This window comes from Centrocercus urophasianus, unplaced genomic scaffold (genome assembly GCF_019232065.1).
Source record: "Centrocercus urophasianus isolate 14NV4802_14NV808 unplaced genomic scaffold, USGS_Curo_1.0 seq_25, whole genome shotgun sequence".
NCBI lineage: Eukaryota > Metazoa > Chordata > Aves > Galliformes > Phasianidae > Centrocercus > Centrocercus urophasianus.
Window position 1 is genome coordinate 10812201 of NW_024884811.1, and position 17823 is coordinate 10830023.

At 35.7% G+C, this 17823-nt stretch overlaps 1 protein-coding gene across 3 annotated transcripts in view; it reads left to right on the plus strand.

The window, feature by feature from the left end:
• The window catches only part of ARL15 (ADP ribosylation factor like GTPase 15), a 222276-nt gene extending 207352 nt beyond the window's left edge, over window positions 1-14924 (plus strand). For all 3 annotated transcript variants that reach the window (XM_042825725.1, XM_042825727.1, XM_042825726.1), the window contains one exon: window positions 10949-14924. In XM_042825725.1, the coding sequence (XP_042681659.1) occupies window positions 10949-11101 (153 nt within the window). In that variant the 3' untranslated portion in view covers window positions 11102-14924. The remainder of the gene's footprint in view (window positions 1-10948) is intronic.
• Window positions 14925-17823: the final 2899 nt, after the last annotated feature.

Sequence of the window (17823 nt, forward strand, 5' to 3'; positions counted from 1 at the left end):
ATTGAAAATATTCCATTAGCAAGATACCAAATTTCAACTAGTACCAAATAGACTTTGCTTTTTATTTTTAAGTCACTTAAGCATCTGTGAACAATGAGCAACATATCACTGGTATATTAATTCATTATAAGTCAATAGTAAAATTTTGGGAGGATGGGAGCAAACATAAGGCGTTACTTAAAAAATTCTACTCTGTTCAGCTATTATGGCTCAGTTATGTCTGTCTGTATTTATATGATCACGCTAAACATTCAAATCTAAAGTGCTACCTAAGAATGTATTTTTAGCAGTTATTTTTTATGTATTCAAATCCAAGAGTTCATTGCAATAGATACTCATTTTTGTCTGAAATCTGGATCTTAGCAAAGTTGAGCAACTGACTACCTGAGCTGGAGATGGAGGAATATTCAGTAATCTGTTGCAAGTTACCCTCTTTTCATGCCACCCACTGCCTAAATGACATTAAAAAATATGTAATTAGCTTGAAGTGTGAGGTGTAAAGCCACAATATAGTGCTAGTCTCAGAAAAACTATTTTTGGTGCTTGTAGCTGAAAGGTATTCTATCTGTTGTGCTACTTTGGAACTGCACAGGCTGTGGTGGAATAACACTACGTCCTATACCATATATTTTAGAACAGAAATGGCAGAATAGTTCAATCATATTAAGCCTTTCAATTACCTTCCTACAAATGACTGTTTATTCTGCATTACTTTCTCATTCAAGAAACCCTCAACCTCATAAAGTACTAACCCAACACTGAATACTGAAACCAGTGCTTTATAATGTCAGATTTTTTTTCAGTTTATACAGTTAACTTGTATGAAGTTTAAAAATAATGCTTTAAAAGAATCAATTTCATGGTGAATGCGTCTAGTCAAACAAGTCATTTAAACAACATCTTACTCGTGTGTAGCAGACCGTTTTACAAGTAACTGAGAGTTTTACAAGCCTGTGTTTCAGACAGGATAATTGGTTGTTTCATATATGTGAATTTGGGATTTAAACTCATTAACTTCAATGTACAGAACCTTTCTTGGTTTGTATTAAGTGCTTAGTTACGTTCTTTTTAGCTGTATTAATATTTAATTTTTCTTTATTAAGTATAGTGGATAAATAGTGCCAATTTCAAGAATACACTACAAGCTTTTACACTGTCACAAGTGGTCAGCAAACTTATCACATGGTGATTTCTAGTGTAAAGAAAATTCAAATAGCAATTGTAAATGTGCAGGATTGAGATTTTTGCATAGGGAGCATCAACAACCCAAAATCTAAAGAAAGGACTGTACGTTAATTAGATCACCATTTTGAATAGGTAAGTTATTTTGTCAGGGGAATGGAAGAAAATGTTCTTAGAAAAATCTCATGTGTGAAGATATTTTAATCAACTTGTGTTAATCTTTGTTAATCTCTTTGTCCCCTTAAAAGTTGTTAGGTTTTTTTTTTATATTTATGTCCGTATGTAATTCACTTTATCACAATAGATCCTTTTTTGAGCACCATCAGTATTATTATCAGTAGGCCTTGTTCAGAGGGACCATAAGTTTTATGGATACTATTTGTCCGTCCTAGAATTTGCACATTTGTTGGAGAGCAGTGTGGTTTCAGTGTAACTTTCTTTTATGTTTGTGAAACTCTCAATCTACAGCCTACTATTTCCTCTTTTTTCTCAAAGTGCGTCTCAGGATAAGGTAGGGCAAGTCATATCTTGATGCAGTTAGTGAGGATTATTCACTACTCTTTTGTTTGTCCCTTTCCGTGGTACTTTTTTACTCTCAAACTTCTCAAACATCACCATTCTCAAATATCTACCACAACCTACTGCAGTGGAAGAACTAAGGCTCCAAAAAGATTGATTCTAACCTGTTACCTTAAATTTTGAAAACCAGAAGGAAGCTGGAGACCCATAAAATTCTACAGCATCTCACTGCGTTCACCATCTTCTCAAAATCCTTCCAGTCACTCCCAGCTTTTCCAGCAGTCATCTCTGCAGCTGTTTGCTGTTGCCCCCCAGCGCTGGAAAAACCTCCATTATCTGGTTAAAAAATGTCTTCTCTCAGTGCAAAGAACTCCCTTTTTGCCCTCTTTATGATTCTTTGTGCGTTTACTAACACTTCAGAGGTGGTGGTGAATTGTTTTGCACGTCTGTTCTCTATATATATCCCTTAAATTTTGTATCCATGTGCTTTATGAAAGAATATGAAACCTGTGAAAGGCTTCAATTAAGCAATATCCTGTTTAGGGCTTGAAGGTGTTCCGCCACATTTCTAGGTGGAGATAAGTCTGGAGTACCTGGAATACCTGGCTTAAAGTGGTGGCTTGCTTCCAAAATTTATTTTGCTGTTTCTGATCTGGATTAGAAATAGTTAATTGCAGCCAGGTGGTTGCCATGCAGACTGCATAACAAAATCTCACTGCAGAGGACCTGAAAGGAGGGTGAAGCCATCCACATTTATTCACTCTGCTCTGCACCCACAGAACGAGCGTGATAGGCACGACCTCTAATCTTAGGTGCATGAGCCCATATTGTAGAACCACAGCTACTGCTGAATAAATGCCTTTTCTTTGTGTTCTCACTGCCTGTTGGCTTGGAATGCTCTAAGCAGTGTAAATGTGGGGAACCAACCACAAAGCCCTTGGAAACTGATGCTCGCTATTGACACAAGAATACGTGTCCATACAGTGTTGTGAAGCTTTGCAAATGTGGGCACAGAATACAGATGTTATTTATTCAAGTACAAGATGGATGTACATGTTCAGGCACACACAGATGAATCATCACATATGCACTTCTGCAGAAAATACTGTTTAACTGTTATGTGAACAGAAAACATGCTATTTGCAGAAGGAGTGTCATAATAAGTGTTAATACTTGCACTTTTGATTATTCTAAAGGTTATTTTGACATTCAGCACCACAGGTAAACATTTTTTTTTTTTTTTCATTTTTTGCTAAAACCAAGTTTACTGTGGCTTAGGCTTTGTCAGTAGCCAAAGCCACAATCTGTATTTAAAGATAGCATATTTTGCAGCTGAAATCAGAATGCCATGTTCTTGGTATTATAGTCTGAAGTAAACAATGAGTATTTACAGTCTTTAAAACAAACAAAAAAAGCTATAAAACTGTGAAAGGCTGATGGATATCTGCTCAAAAGGTCCTATGTGTGGAATCTTCACTAGCTATTTGTATTTCTTAAGTAATTTAACCAAAATGTAATTTTAAAAGCTGCAAAGTTAGAGGGTAAAAGAAATGGCAATATGTAGTAAAAGGTTTTAATAGGTTTATTATAAAATTATTTTTGTATATGCCCTATTTTTTTAACTGATTTGGGCAGTGATTAAAATTTAAACAAATTATTCTAAGTTGAAAATGATCTTAAATTCAATCAGTTATTCTAGAATATCTTAATATGTTTGGATATGCTAAGAATTTGTACTTGTATACAAATCTGTCCTAACTTACAGAAAATGAACATTTCTGTCTCTTTGTAATATGCAGGAAAAATGTGATATTTAGATGTCCTCCAAATATCTGACTTTAATCAATGATAATTTTCAGCTTTACTCTTAAAGATTTTGTATTCTAACACTCTGAGATTTCTAGGTGAAAAAGAACTGATGCTGCACCTCCATTAAAGCAAGACATTGTACAAGCATTCATCTGCCACTGTCTGCTGCAACCCAAATTAGTTTGGATAAGAACAGATAGCTGAGGAATGAGTAGCAGTAGTGACCTACAGGATTAGTGATGAGGTAAAAATGGTGCAGTCCAATACAGAAAAATTGCAGTTTAATATTATATATGAGAATCTGATTTTTGATTTCCTCTTCACTTTATTTCTTTGTACTAAATTGAAGACTTAAAGCTGTGGGCACTTAATTGTTATTTTTCTGTGCTTTCTTTGCACATTTTTTGTTTGTTTTTTAAACACTTCCTCTGTTCTCATGGTTTCACTCATCACTTAAGAATGGCTTCTGTGTTGCTTGCTTTGGGGTTGGATATTGGTTGTCCAGCCTAGTGCTGTTTGTATGATTCTTCATCTGGAAGTCTGGTTTTCTCTGCATAAGGTATTACTACCATCCTCATATTATCTGTATGTTTTCCAGGTATATGAAAAACACATTATTAGATAAAAAGAATATGTTGAGTAAATAAAACATGGAAGGCAAAGTACAGGTGTATCCTTTTGCATAGTAAATGGTTGCACGAAAAAGAGCAGATAGGTGCTAGCATCCACTCAAAGCCTATTTTTGCTTTCATCTAAACACAGTGCCTCATGCAAGCCTTGGTAGTGCCTTTGCACATCCAGCAGTTTTCTGTCATTACCTGTCTTATAGCCATAGATCTATCCTAACATAATTATATGTATCTGTATAAAAAAATACCCCGAATACTTATATGTTTAAAGTCTTCCACTCTCTCCATCCTGATAAATTACACAATATTTTGTATTTTACAGTAAGCACCCCACTGTATATTTCTTCCCAAGTTGATCTCCTTTCCTCTGTCTCACACTTTTATTTGCCAGGACTGCTTGCTCTCTGTTTGGAACAGCATGTCTGTACTGACTTGCCAGAGATCCTATTTCTTCATTCAGAACAGTTAGGAATCTTCTCTGAAACACGTTTCTTTAAGCAATTACTTACAATCTGAATAGGGCGATGTCTTATGGCCACTCAGTATAACAAGAATGAAAAAGGGCACCTGTTCCACAAGCCACAGTGAAGCATAGTAATTTTGTAAAATATCCGTGTAAGAAACTATTCCTCTTTGTAAAGACTCATAAGACAAAATATCCACCACGTGTATTATAAAATTAAGTACAAGGCACAGTTGGAAGTGTTTCAGATAATCTTTTGCAAGAACCAGAATTAAAAAGTTTGGAAAGCTGTACAATTTAGAAATGCTGATTTCTAAAGCATTTACCATTACCTGTGAGGAGCTGAACAAAAGTCTTGTGCTTGTGTTGAAATCTTGTCTGGAGAATTTGCTTAGCCTGCTGCTGGAGATATGCTGGAGAAACTAGACTTGTGTTTTCTTTTGCTTTTGCTTCAGCAGGTCATACTTCAGCAGACATTAATCAATCAATCAGTCTGTCAATAAAAGAGGTTCAGTGGCATGGTTCTGGTCATCATGGTATGCATTTAATTGATTTATTGCAAATGTTTGATGTTGCACTTAGAGACCTCGTGTTCAGTGGCACAGCTCAGCTGGCAATAAAATATGTAACTTCAAGGAACAAGGGTTTTAAGGACGTTTTGATGGTTGGTAGTGTCTTTAACCTCAAATTGGCCTTTCTGGAAATAGTTCCATGCATGGGTTGCTGACCAGAGCTGTTCCTGATCCTGCAGTCCCCAGCAGCATCCCCATCTCTTCCCATCAGCTGAGGCACTTTTCTTCCTGTCTCTGCTGGGTAAGAAGTACCATGTGGAGTCAATAAAGATGAGGTATGGGTGTTTTAGGAGGAGAATGAGACATGGGTGCATTACAGGGATCCCTTTAGACATGGATGAGATCACTTTTCTGAAGAAGCATACAAATAGTCACGCATGAAGTATCATTATAGGAGGATATGGAGTGTCTCAATAAGAAGAATAAATGTTATGAAACTTCTAACAGTTGTGCAGGTTTGAGCAGCTGTTCTGGTCAGACAGGAGGGTTTTTTTCCACCCAGTGAGGTGTCAGATAAAGAAGTTACCGGCAGATTTTTAGGAAAGGCATGCAACTATTCACTTGTACAGCAGTGGATTGAACTAGTTGATTTAAGATGAAGTGGTTAAATATCCTTCAGCTCACTTTTATAAATCACTGTATATTGAGAACAAGATCAGCAGAAAGCATGTGTAGCAGCAGAAGAGACTGTGCAGCTTGCAGTCCAGCACAGCAACATAAACTAGAGTAGATTTCAATGTACTTTTTAGCATCAGTGGTGATTTAAGCCATGGGTTGCACTCTATGGTTAGTAGGTCAACATTTATGGTTTCTATTTAATTTGCAAGAATTTCCTTTCTTTTGTCTTCTGTTTTCCTTCTTTAGACATAACTTCTCTTACCTCTAATACTATCCTTTTCCTTATTGCAACTGTTGAAAGCTTTTTTTGTTTCTTTCAAAGTCTTCTGTAGCATTATAAATATACTCTGAGCCTCTAATTATGGATGGTTTTTTTCTGTGCCACCTGCAAACATTTTACCATTTTAGCTGCAGAGTTGATTTTCTTTAAGTTATTCATTTTATGTAGTTTCCCTTTTTAAAACTTAATACTATGTAATGGACTTTTATGGCTTTTTTTCTTCTCCAAAGATACTGAATTTGAGCCTGCTTTGGTCACTGTTACAAGCAGCTCTTCTGTTGTTCATGGGCTCACTGCTCAAAATTACCTGTCTCTTGTGGGTATTCTAAACAGTTGCCCCAAAAAGCATATTTTTGTGATGTTTGTGAGTGTAATCTGAGCATCACAGCCCAGTGAAACATTTTCAGTGTCAATACGGGGAGGTCCCATCTCCCATTATTGTTGCATCTCTTGTCCATGGGGATTTGGGATAAATAAATGAAACATTCCTTGTAGTTAATATATGGATTCAGCAAGTTAGGGAATTTTAGTTTAATTTATACCTTCACCAAAGCAGGAATACTTGCCTAATCCTGTAAAAGACTTAGAAAAAATCAGACTAGTAATGAAACTGACATGACTGTGCAGCTTTGGATTAGATCTAATGTGTGTATGTTACTACAATTTGTAGTGTAGTGGATGAAAAAATATTTTATCCTTAAATTATCCAAATACAGCCTGGTAAAATAAGTGATTGATGGCATCTAAACCTTCTTTTCAGCAAGTTAGAGTGTACTGGAGGCCTTTTTGTATTGACGAACTTTCATATTAAATTTTTTAATTCAGATGAAAACAATGTATTGAAGTTGCTTTTTTTCATCTTGAGTGAAAGACAGAAATGACTCTGTATTCATGTATTCTTACAGTATGTAAGTTTTCCTGAATGTCTTGTGCTGCAAACTGGCTAGATGAGGTTCAGTAGTAGAATATATAAAAGCTTTCAGCCAGGACCAGTAAATCAGTTTACGTAGATCAATTTGGTAACATCAGTTCCATGCTGCTGTGCTAATTTACCCCAGCTGAGGTTCTGGGCATCAATCCTTTTATTGTGTCTTGACTTTTGCAGTGCATAGGTTAAGCAACATTTGATAACCATATGCTTAGTGTACTGTGCCAACAGAATAGGACTTCAGAAGGTGACGTGTGGGAGGAGTAGAAATAATTGCAAAAGTGTATTGTTAATTTTTTTTACTTCAGAATGTGGCATAAATGCAATGTCAGCTTCTCTATAAAACAAGGCCCTCATGTGGAGTCAAGACATACAGTGAAATCCTGTTAAATAGTAGTAAAGAAGTCTTGAAATGATGTGGATTTAATTGATTATATTTTCTTCTTAAGGTTATGTCTTAAAAATTCGGCAGTCTCAAAGTAAACACAAATGCAAAGCGAGTATGTAAATGTATGTCTGATGTGTCAGACATCTGAAGCATGTTTGAGTCTTAATATTTTGCTTCAGCATCCATGAGTAGGCAGAATGCTTTTCATCAGTTATGCAAGAGAGCAAGACAAAAGAGCTCCTCTTAATAGCTGCCCTCCTTCATACTTGTGCACTTCTAGGAGCTGTAAAATAGTTACTAGTACTTATCTTGTTAGCAAGGGGCTACCAAGGTGTGTAGTCAGAGGATTTAAACTTCCTTTAGATGCTTTAATGATTAATGTACCTCCTCATAGGAAATCTGGCAGAGGACAAGTATATATAATGACCAGGCAGAAAGCAGCTACAGAGCAGTGAAAAGAAAGTGGATGGAGTGCTGTGAGCATGCCAGTGGAGAACTCAACTGCATAAACAGCAGCAGGCATCTGATTATGCCAGTCTATTTTTGTGTTGTTTTATCTCTTATATGTAACAAAAGATTCAAGTCTGAAAACAACTTCTTATTGGAACTGATTGATGGGAGAAATTGTAGTACATTGCAGATGCAAATATTTGTGCCTGCAAACTTATTTCCAGGATTTTCAAAACAGTAGAAGCCTGCAAGTGATGAAATAGAGTAACATACTACAAAGTGTCTCTTAGCTTGTAGAAGATCACTTCTGTGCTAATGCTGGTTTAGTTCGTTACTGCTTGTAAGACAAATAGTGTTATTTTTTCTGATTTTGCATTAGATTTTTCTCTGTGGGTGTAAAGAAAATGATTGATATTTTTCTGATTGCAAGGAGTTGTGTTTTCGTGCTGTTTTCAAATCTCCTCTTAATGAGTATTTTAATTTCAGTATTCATTCAGACTTACTAATGCAGAGACTGTGAACTGTTCCTTAGCTGTGTAAAATGATGACAGCGCACTGCTGATTTTTTTACATCTTGATTACACACCAAGAAATATTAAAAATATATTTTAGTCTCCTTTGGGCATCCAAATAAAAAATGTCTCTGGAAAATTTGTCTTATGAAATCAGTTGATACTGTTTGAGTATTGAAATGGAAATTAGATCTTGAAGTCTGCAGGCACTGAAATATAACTTGAAGTGATTGTGCTTTTCTTGGCAAAAGACTGCCTTGGGAAGCAATGTTGTATTTGCTCACAAATGCACAAGACTCAGTGCCTGCTTACTGCCATCATTTCCTTTTGTATGTGTTCCTACATATTTAATGATTTTAAATCCAAGTAATCTCATTAAACATAATAACCTTTTCCTAATCATTTCCTCATATGGCACAGCCTAAGTTAAAAAGCATATGTAAATAACATTGCAGACAGAGTTCATTGAGCTCAAGGAGCTGATAGCAATAGTCTTCCAGTAGAGGGGGTGTGGTAGACATCCTTTGGGTTTTGGGTCCGAAACATCTCAAGTTACTCAACCATATTTGTCAACTTAACACCAGCAGGCTGCTCCATCAACTAGCTGTGCTGACACCTTACTTTGTTATGTTTCTGTGCCCCTTTTACATCCTCCTCTTGTTTTGCAGTCAGGGAGGCTGTTACTGAGAGAGGCAAGAGAACTTTCTTTCCTGGTTTGTTGAATTATGTGATCAGTGCCACCTATTTAAAATATTAATGGGAGTAAATTCAATTTGGTGTCACTTCAGCTGCAAGAAATATTACTGTGTATCACTGGTAGAGATTATTGTTTATATTCTGATCAAGTACAATCATGTCATCATATTAGTTATTAATATGACACTGTGTCAGCAATGCTAAAAAGTTGATACTAAAATAACAGTTGTTGCAGGCTCAGGTTTTTTTCTGATTTGTTTGATGTGCAGTGAGTGCCAGGCACTGCTCTTCATTTTCTACATTTTTTTTTCCAGACTACTATTGATAGTTTTATGCTTTGTTAGAAATACATTTGAAAAGTTTCCATCTATATCTTCATTAGGGGAAGTGGAAGTTCAGTTCTCAAAACCAAATCACTTTTTGTAATATTTGTTAATAGAAGCTCTACTCCAAAATCTTTACTAAATGACAAACCTTCTTCCACATTGCCATGGTTGAATTCTGATTTGTGTGAGTTGATGCAATCATAGTTAGTTTCTTCTATTATAATCCATTATTCAGTGAATAGACATGTTGTGTAGACACTACACAGAACTGTATAGAGATGCTGCAGGTTGTTTTTTCTCCACTGCACACGGAGCCCTCACGCTGTGTGGCTCCAGTTGGCTATCTAGGGAGTCCACTGCCTACCACAGTATGAGCAACTGTTCCTGTTGCTATTCATGTGCATACTTGTGGCTTGGTCTGCAATAGAAGAAAATTAAGTATATTTGGCAAGAACTATACAGAACAAGAATATGCAATCTAAGTCAGAACTAAATATTTCTGTTAACGTGCTGACAATAGCACATATTGGTATAATTTTGGGTTTAAAAACTGAATGTCTATTTTGCACTAGTCTATTTTTGTGTTGTTTTAGTCAGCCATGAGTAGGCTTTTGGATCAAATACTATCAAAGGCTGAGAATCTGATGAAAACAGCTTAAGATAATCTACTGACCAAAATGACCTGTAAACTCTTTCTAATAGGCATTTATGAGATAAAAACCATGTTTTGATGCTCCACTTGCTAATTTGAAAAGTGAGTAGAGTGTAGTATTAAATTCAAACATTTTATTTCACAGTGTTCCTGCGCGTCTGTGTTTCTAACTTGATACTGATCTTTTCAATAAGTAGTATCTTCTTCAGTATATTTTGTCAAGGCATATAATAATTCCAAAACTTGCAGTTCTATACTGCATCAAAGTCCTTGCCTCCTTGATGCATATTTCCTGCTGAAATAAAACTTGTTTTATTTTTTACTAGTTTAATTAAAAGTCTTCTTTCTTTATAGGCATTATTACATATTGTTAGAGAGTGGCTGAAAGCTGATGGAACATGCAGGATTTTGAATGAAAACCATCATGTCCCACATATTTTTTTTTGTTCAAATCACATTGATGTGCTAATATTCTGTGCTGAATTTTAAAAACAAACTGATTTTGAAAGAATTTTGCTATGAAACATGCAGCTCTAACATTAAAGTTCAAATGCAACCTAGAATTTCTTTATTACATTTGCTATTTAGGCTATGCTTTTGAAAACTTGCTTTGTGTGCTTTGCTCTCTGCCTTAAGTACATATAATTCTTCCCCAGACCTCCCATGCTGTTAAACGTATGGATAGAATGGTAGCTTGCAAACAGGTCACTCACCCCTAAAGAAAACACTTTCAGGTCACAACATATAACCTATATTATAAGAACAGCTGTGGATAAGATGCTAAAAATGAGGTTCCTGATCTTTTACGTGTTGTTTTTGTCAATTTGCATGCTGTTTTCTTTCTTATTTTTTTAAGATGTGAAAGAGAGCGTGTGTGGTGGTTGTATTAGTAATACATTGGTCTCTTTTGTTTTTCCTTAATAGATCAAAAAATACTTTGAACTTGAGCCACTTGCACGTGGAAAGCGCTGGATTCTTAAACCCTGCTCCTTGGATGATATGGAGGCAGTAAAAGACAGCTTCTCTCTTCTAATAAACTTGTTGGAGGAGAGAGACTTCGAACCTTCAAGAATGTGAAACACAAGAGGGAAGAGTGATTCTCCAGGCAAATCACTGTACCTGTTCATTCTGCTCACAGATTACTTATGGTGTGGTATCAAGACTGTGCTGTGATGTTCATACACAGTGCAGAATATCCTTTTGTTAAAATAAATGCTCTGTGAATCAGGTACAGGACTATTTCCAGTAAAGTTGTCTACACTACTGAAATAGGGAGTTCCTCTTTGTTTACCACTAGTTCTGCACACACTGCATGTTGCTTTCTTGCCATCATCCTTGATAGGAAATTCTGCACGCACAAAAATAACATAGTCTGTAAAGGTGGGATACTACTTGCTACCTTGTTTTCCAAAAATAATTCATGTCTTAAGGATTTGTGAGACTAATCTGTGTTAGCTTGTTTACTGACCCCACAGTATGGAAAGCACAGCCACTGAGAACCTTAACATTAGTGATACCTTGAAAGTTAAGTTGTTTTATGTCAGTGCAAAGACTACTCTGAAATTTTACTAAATTAAAACACAGTGGATGTATTAGATGATTCCTCTCCTTAAGCCACTGCATAACCTTGTCAAAGGCAGAACCATTATCTTGCTGGAAGTTCCCTTAAAGGGAAATTTGCACACAGATGTGTGCGGGTAACAGTATTGCTTAAGAATAGGTAGCATAAAAAGGTGGTAAGAAAAAACAATGTTTTTAGAAAATATACAGAAGTTGGCTAAACTAGCAGTTAAAATAATTTTTTTTATCAGAGAAGCAAAATAAATTTCTGTTAATTCAGCTGTGGAGGCTTTATTACTAGATATAAGCGTGACCGATTTTAAGTAAAGATTGCCTTCTTTATCACTCATTCATAGTTTGCTGTTGTTACTTTAATGGTGCCAAGGTACCATAATGAAGGAACTTCCAGTGTTTGTATCATAAGCTTCTCCTTTCAAGGGATTATAACTTGTTCTTTCAAACTTCCTCTGGCTACATGTTACTTAGGAGACAAAAATGTATTCATTGGAAACAGCATTTATAATACGTTTGGAAAATTCCCATTTAGTCCCAGTAACACAGTGCACACTTCTTCTTTCCAAATTTTGCCCATCATAGATTTTCAGGGTTTTTTTTACTGACTTTACTTTTAAAATGTTATTGACTGATTTTATTCTTTAAAGAATAAAGAATCGCTGGTTCACCATGAAGTCAATCACAACAGGGTATGTGCAGATTGATCACCAGGCTGGTGCACACCTTGAATGTTGTGCCTTGTGCATGAGTGTCTGTGTACACAAGCTGTAGTGATGTGTCAGTGGTTCCTCATGGATCCTGCTTATGTTTTGAAACTTATAACTCCTGTTGCAAGGCCTTAGGCAACATATCTTTCCACTCCAAGCATTTATTTCTTATGTTTAAAGTTTATTGTAGTTTCTTATTAGTTTATTTGAGAATAAGAAAATAGTCAGCATCAGCTTTTAAAGGAAAAACCATTTCTCTGTTTCTTGCAAATATTTCTTGTTGTTAAACAAAATGTTTTTATAGGTTTTTTGTTACTTTTCCATATCCTTGGATATCTTGTATTGCTCCCTCAGAATTATTTCTGCCAAAATGCATGGCCTGATAGTTACTGTTTTAATTCAGTTCCTACTATAAGAACAAAGCTGGAAAACCTGTTAAGCTCATTGTTTGACTTTGTGACAGAATAGGCAGAAAGTTTTGCTCATAAGCATGAAGAGCATCTCTTCTTGCTTCATTTTATTTCTTTTTACTGCCAGGCCAATCACCCCATTGCTTCTCCTCTTGGAAATATCCAAAAACTGGAATTACTCATTTTAAAGCACACAGAGAAGCACTCTATGATAGTTCAAGCCTCTTTGGCTGTAGAAGCAACTCGGTTGCTCATCAGTTCCTATGCTGTGGATTAAGGAGGATCCTTTACTTCAATTTGCAGAGGAAATGGATCTGATGTGCAGCCATAGCTTACATGAGTTTAGAGATTACAGCATCCCAAAATTTTCTTCCCTGATTAGGGAAAATGACAAATAGAAAATGGTGGGGAGGAGAAAGAGGCTCGTCTCCCAGAGAAGGAAGGCAGTTTGGCAAAAAGGTTAGGCAAAGAGGTGGATTCAGAGCTTTTACTGCTTTGGCACGGAACATCCGTTCCAAAAAATTAATTCTTCTCAATTTTTTCCTTTTTCCTTCCTATTTTGAAATTATTAATTTTTGAAATTATTTTGAAATTATGGACCAAAAGTACAAAAAATTGAAAGAATCCCAACTTTATCACAGTATTGGAACTACACTCATTTGTACTATTAGTGTTTCTGGTCCGGTTGAGCAACCTGAACTAGTGGTAGATTCCCTGTTCATTGCAGGGGAGTTGGACTAGATAACCTTTAAGGGTTCCTTCCAACTCAAATGATTCTATGACTCTAGGATTCTATGACTTCATAGTTCCTGAGTTTTATATTTTAGTCATGATTTCCCAACTATGCACTGTTGGAAGGTGCTACATGACTAACATCCAAAAGGCCCGCCCAACTAGTCAATGAGAATACAGCTTTGGCATGTGCCAGTATGCAGCTAGACTGGACCTTTTGATGATAAATACTTTTTCTTTATGGGGATACCAACTGCACAGTAGCAGTGATTTTTCAAAATAACTTTAAATATGCTTTTTCTTACTAATACAGTGATAATTCCTTACCACAGGTTGAAACAATACCTCATAAATGCTTAAGGCTAAGACCAACGTTTAACTTTACTTTGAATGTAGTTCTGTGGCTTTGTGTTGTGGATGGACTTAATGGATATGTACCCTTTTACTGTCTGTGAACACCTTCATCTTTTTGTGAAAGTATTAAAAATGCTTATAGCAGTTCACATCACACTTTGTTGTCTAAAGTGTTTTGAATACTTTGGCTATGGCAGAATATGTAAGCACCGTGAGCACAACGCAGATTTTATTTGGATGACCAGTGTCAATGGCATTTTCTTGGTTTTGTTTAGTTTGTGACTGTATTTTTTTTAATCTTTTCACACGTGCTCATCGTTTAGATGAAATAAACTTGGGTACTGGGCTCTACTTTCCATGCAAGTTCATTAAGGATAGAACATTGTCTTTTTAAAAAAGATACTGTGCTTTAATGTTCTTCAGACATCTGTTAAATTACTTTGTGTGTATGTGTGAGTGCGTGTATGCGTATGTGCCCACATTCAGCTTCTCAGAGCTGTAGTTGTCTGCAGCGTCTCAGCCGTCAGAATGAAAACATTATCAATCAGTATCCAACAACAGCTGGTTTTGACAAGCTTCTGTCTGCTGCTTAATGCTTTACAACTTGTCAGTGCAACTTTTTTTGTCTACTTACTCTGAGCTGATAATCTTACTGCTTCCGTGTTGTGTCCTGTACTTGTACTTCTAGCATTTGTATGGAAAAAAGTTAAATCTTAGTGCATTTTGATGTTATTTCTTGATGTATAATATTCCACATGTATCTTAGCTTGCCTCTTCAAAATGCGCTATACAAAAATCTGTGATGTATTATTTCATTTAATTTCTTGCATTTCATTATATTTATAGAAGTTGCAGATTTTTGTACCGTATTAGTTAATACAGTTGCCTTTTTGTAATGGCAATTAATTTATATTACAAAAGTTTGTATCTTTACTGTAGTTGAGAGTATTAGTTAACTGCCATATTATCTTGACTTTATACTAAAAATACAGTGTCTCTACGCAAAAGTTGATCCATTCGGGTGGACAACTACTAGACATGAGGAACTTGTACTGTTTGTGATTTATACATGATTTCCACTATCAAAAAGACAAAAAGAAAATAAACACTGTGTAGAATTGAGCTGCTAAGTTTGGATTTTTTGAGTAGTAACCAAGTCTAGGGACCTGGTATATTTACTTCAGTAGGGAAACATCAAAATAGTTTATTTACTCTTAGATTAAAAAAAAAAATAAATGATTGGAGCATAATCACTGCAAAATTATACAAATCTACACACTTAGATATATGTGAAAAATTAAAATTTCCAAAAGTTAGCTGGCTAATTTCCAAAGAAAAATGTTGCTACTTGAGAAATATACTTGAGAGATATTTCAGACGTGCTGGAACAGAAGCTGGTGTAATTTTTATATAATTATTCTATAATGTCAAACTGAGGGACTTGTTTACATGACTAGAAATCATCGGCACGGTATAATACATATGACATAGCATAATACATACACAGAAAATGCTTCAGAATTTGAACAAATTAAAATACTATGGGAAAAAGAAAAGCTCCTTGGTGCTATGCTATAAAACACTTGTACAGAAAGACACTCACAGCTGATGGAATTACAGCAGCAGGAGCTGGTCGGTAGGTTTCTGATTCATCTCCTGAGATATGCTTTTTCAGAATTGTATTATTTTTAAATCTGCATTAACGGAGATGGAAGTGAAAGATTTGTAAACTCAGAATATTTTCTTCGTTCTTATATGTTACATAAGTAGGAACAGAAAATCTGCTGATCATCCCTCATTTGATAGCTCTTTAAAGAATTTTCATTAGCTCATTAGCCCTTTGACCTAATAGTTCAAACAAATAAAAACATCTGTTTGTGTCAGCTGTAGGGTTAGTCATCCAGGGCCTAGGTTGACACAAGGATGAGAGAGATATCCTATCTGAAAGGAGAAACAATTCCTTTTTCAGTATCTGCAGCTGAAAAGGAGCCCTGAAATCTCCCTGTAAAGAAGTAGGACTGCTGAGTTCTGTTAGATGAAGGTATAGGGAAAGATCATTAGCCTGCTCAGCCCTCATGGGTGAACTGACTAATATTGTTGTGTGGGTTGGACTGAAGATCAAGTCTAATTGAACAAATAATGAGACATTTATGCTTAATGCTAGCTGCTTTTAATATATTTCAGCTTTTATCATAGCTATATTTATAGAAACTCAAGATATGTTGTCTATACTGCTTGTTCATTCACCAGATTTCATAGGAAAATGTAATACATGTTATTTTGGTGGGTTTTAATGGAATATGTTCAGGACAGACTCACTTATGCATTGTGTTTATGCATCAAATATGCTGAGCGCTTCCCTTTATGATGTTTTAAATCTGCATTCATCACTGAATCACTGAAACTGTCTACAGAAGGGTATATGTTCCAATGTGAATATTGAGGTTAACTGTAGTCTGCACAGCTCCAATTATCCTTGGTGGTTAGCTGGAGAGAACGCAGGGCAAATGTTAATCTGTTTGTCTTGTTTACAGTAAACCCAACAACAGTGTACAGCAAAATGTCCTGTGTTGGTTTGGGATAATCATGAAAAATGAAGCCAGAGTGGAAAGTGTGGAGGGTGGAATGAGGAGGGAATGGAGGATGATGAATAATCCATGCTCAACCAGTCCACTATTGTGGGAATGGAGGACTTACTGCCTAGCAGTTTCTCGATTTTTGGTTGGGAGAATATTTGTAAAGAAAAGCTTTTATACAGTTGATTTCTAAATACAGCAACATTTCTTCTTGTATGAAAATTCTGTTTATATGCCCCTATGCTAGTACAGGCATGTATACAGAAGCATGCACTGTAGCTCTCTATTATGCTTCTGTGCAATATGAAGAAAGCAAGTCATTGTTATTTTCCTTAGTTCTCACTTTTAGATTGTAAGCTAAAACTAAGATAAACAAAGTACAGCAGAGATCTATTTTATCTGCCACCTTGAAGTTGTGAAATGCTGTTGTTCATTTTTATTACTATGCCATGTAGCTATGATTTATTGCAGTTCAGTGTGCCCAGGGAAGTATTTTGTGTGTATTAAGTAAAACAAGATAAAAATTAATTATTTTGTGGTTTCGCAACTTCCACGTATAAAGAAATGCCCTCTTTCTAAAGAGACATTTGCTGTTGGAGTATAGAAGTCTCATATTATCGCTCTGATGTAAATTACTGCTAGCTGAAATGCTCAATCATTGAAATCCCAAACAAAAGATCCAATACTGGATGTTGTGAATATCTTGCGTAGTTCCAAAGATAGTGTGGAGGAGAGAGTAAAATCATTACTTACCTGTACATGTTGCAAAACCAAACCAAATTCAATGAGAAAGCACAGCAAAGTATTTGCTATTTTAACAATGTGACAGTCTTAGATTTGGAAGCTTGGTCGTTTTTTCAGGATCAAAAGAGCATTTTGTAAAAAGCTTAATTTTACGGTAGGTTACATTTTGAGCTTGTGAACTTTGATGCAGTCTCTTTAAAGCAACAATTCCTGTGTGTTAATGCTGGTGCTTTAAAAATCCTTTGCAGTGGCACCCCATCTCATTTCCACTTTGCACACTCATTTTCCACTGATAACACATCTTGTTGCTTTTCTTTTTAAACAAAAGATTCTCACACATTTCATAGAAAACTTTGTGGGCTACCGTGTGGGATGGCATAGTCTTATAAAAGATGATGACCAAATTAGGAATAGAGTCAATGTTTTTTAACCTATGTGCTAGGATTGCTGTATCACATTCAATGACTGTTGTTCCTGCCAGTATTAAAATCCTGAGTTTTTAATGCTTGTAACAACACGTCTATTAGCAGAACTATGTCAGAATTATTTCAGTGTAGCAATCGCTGGTAGTGTTGTCCTAAGATGTACAGATTCAAGATGTGAATTGGATTGTAGCATTTAGAATTAACAATGATTAAATGGCAGTATCTGGAAAATTTTCTGTTTAACAGTGAAGGGAGCGATGCAGTCTCATCACTGCC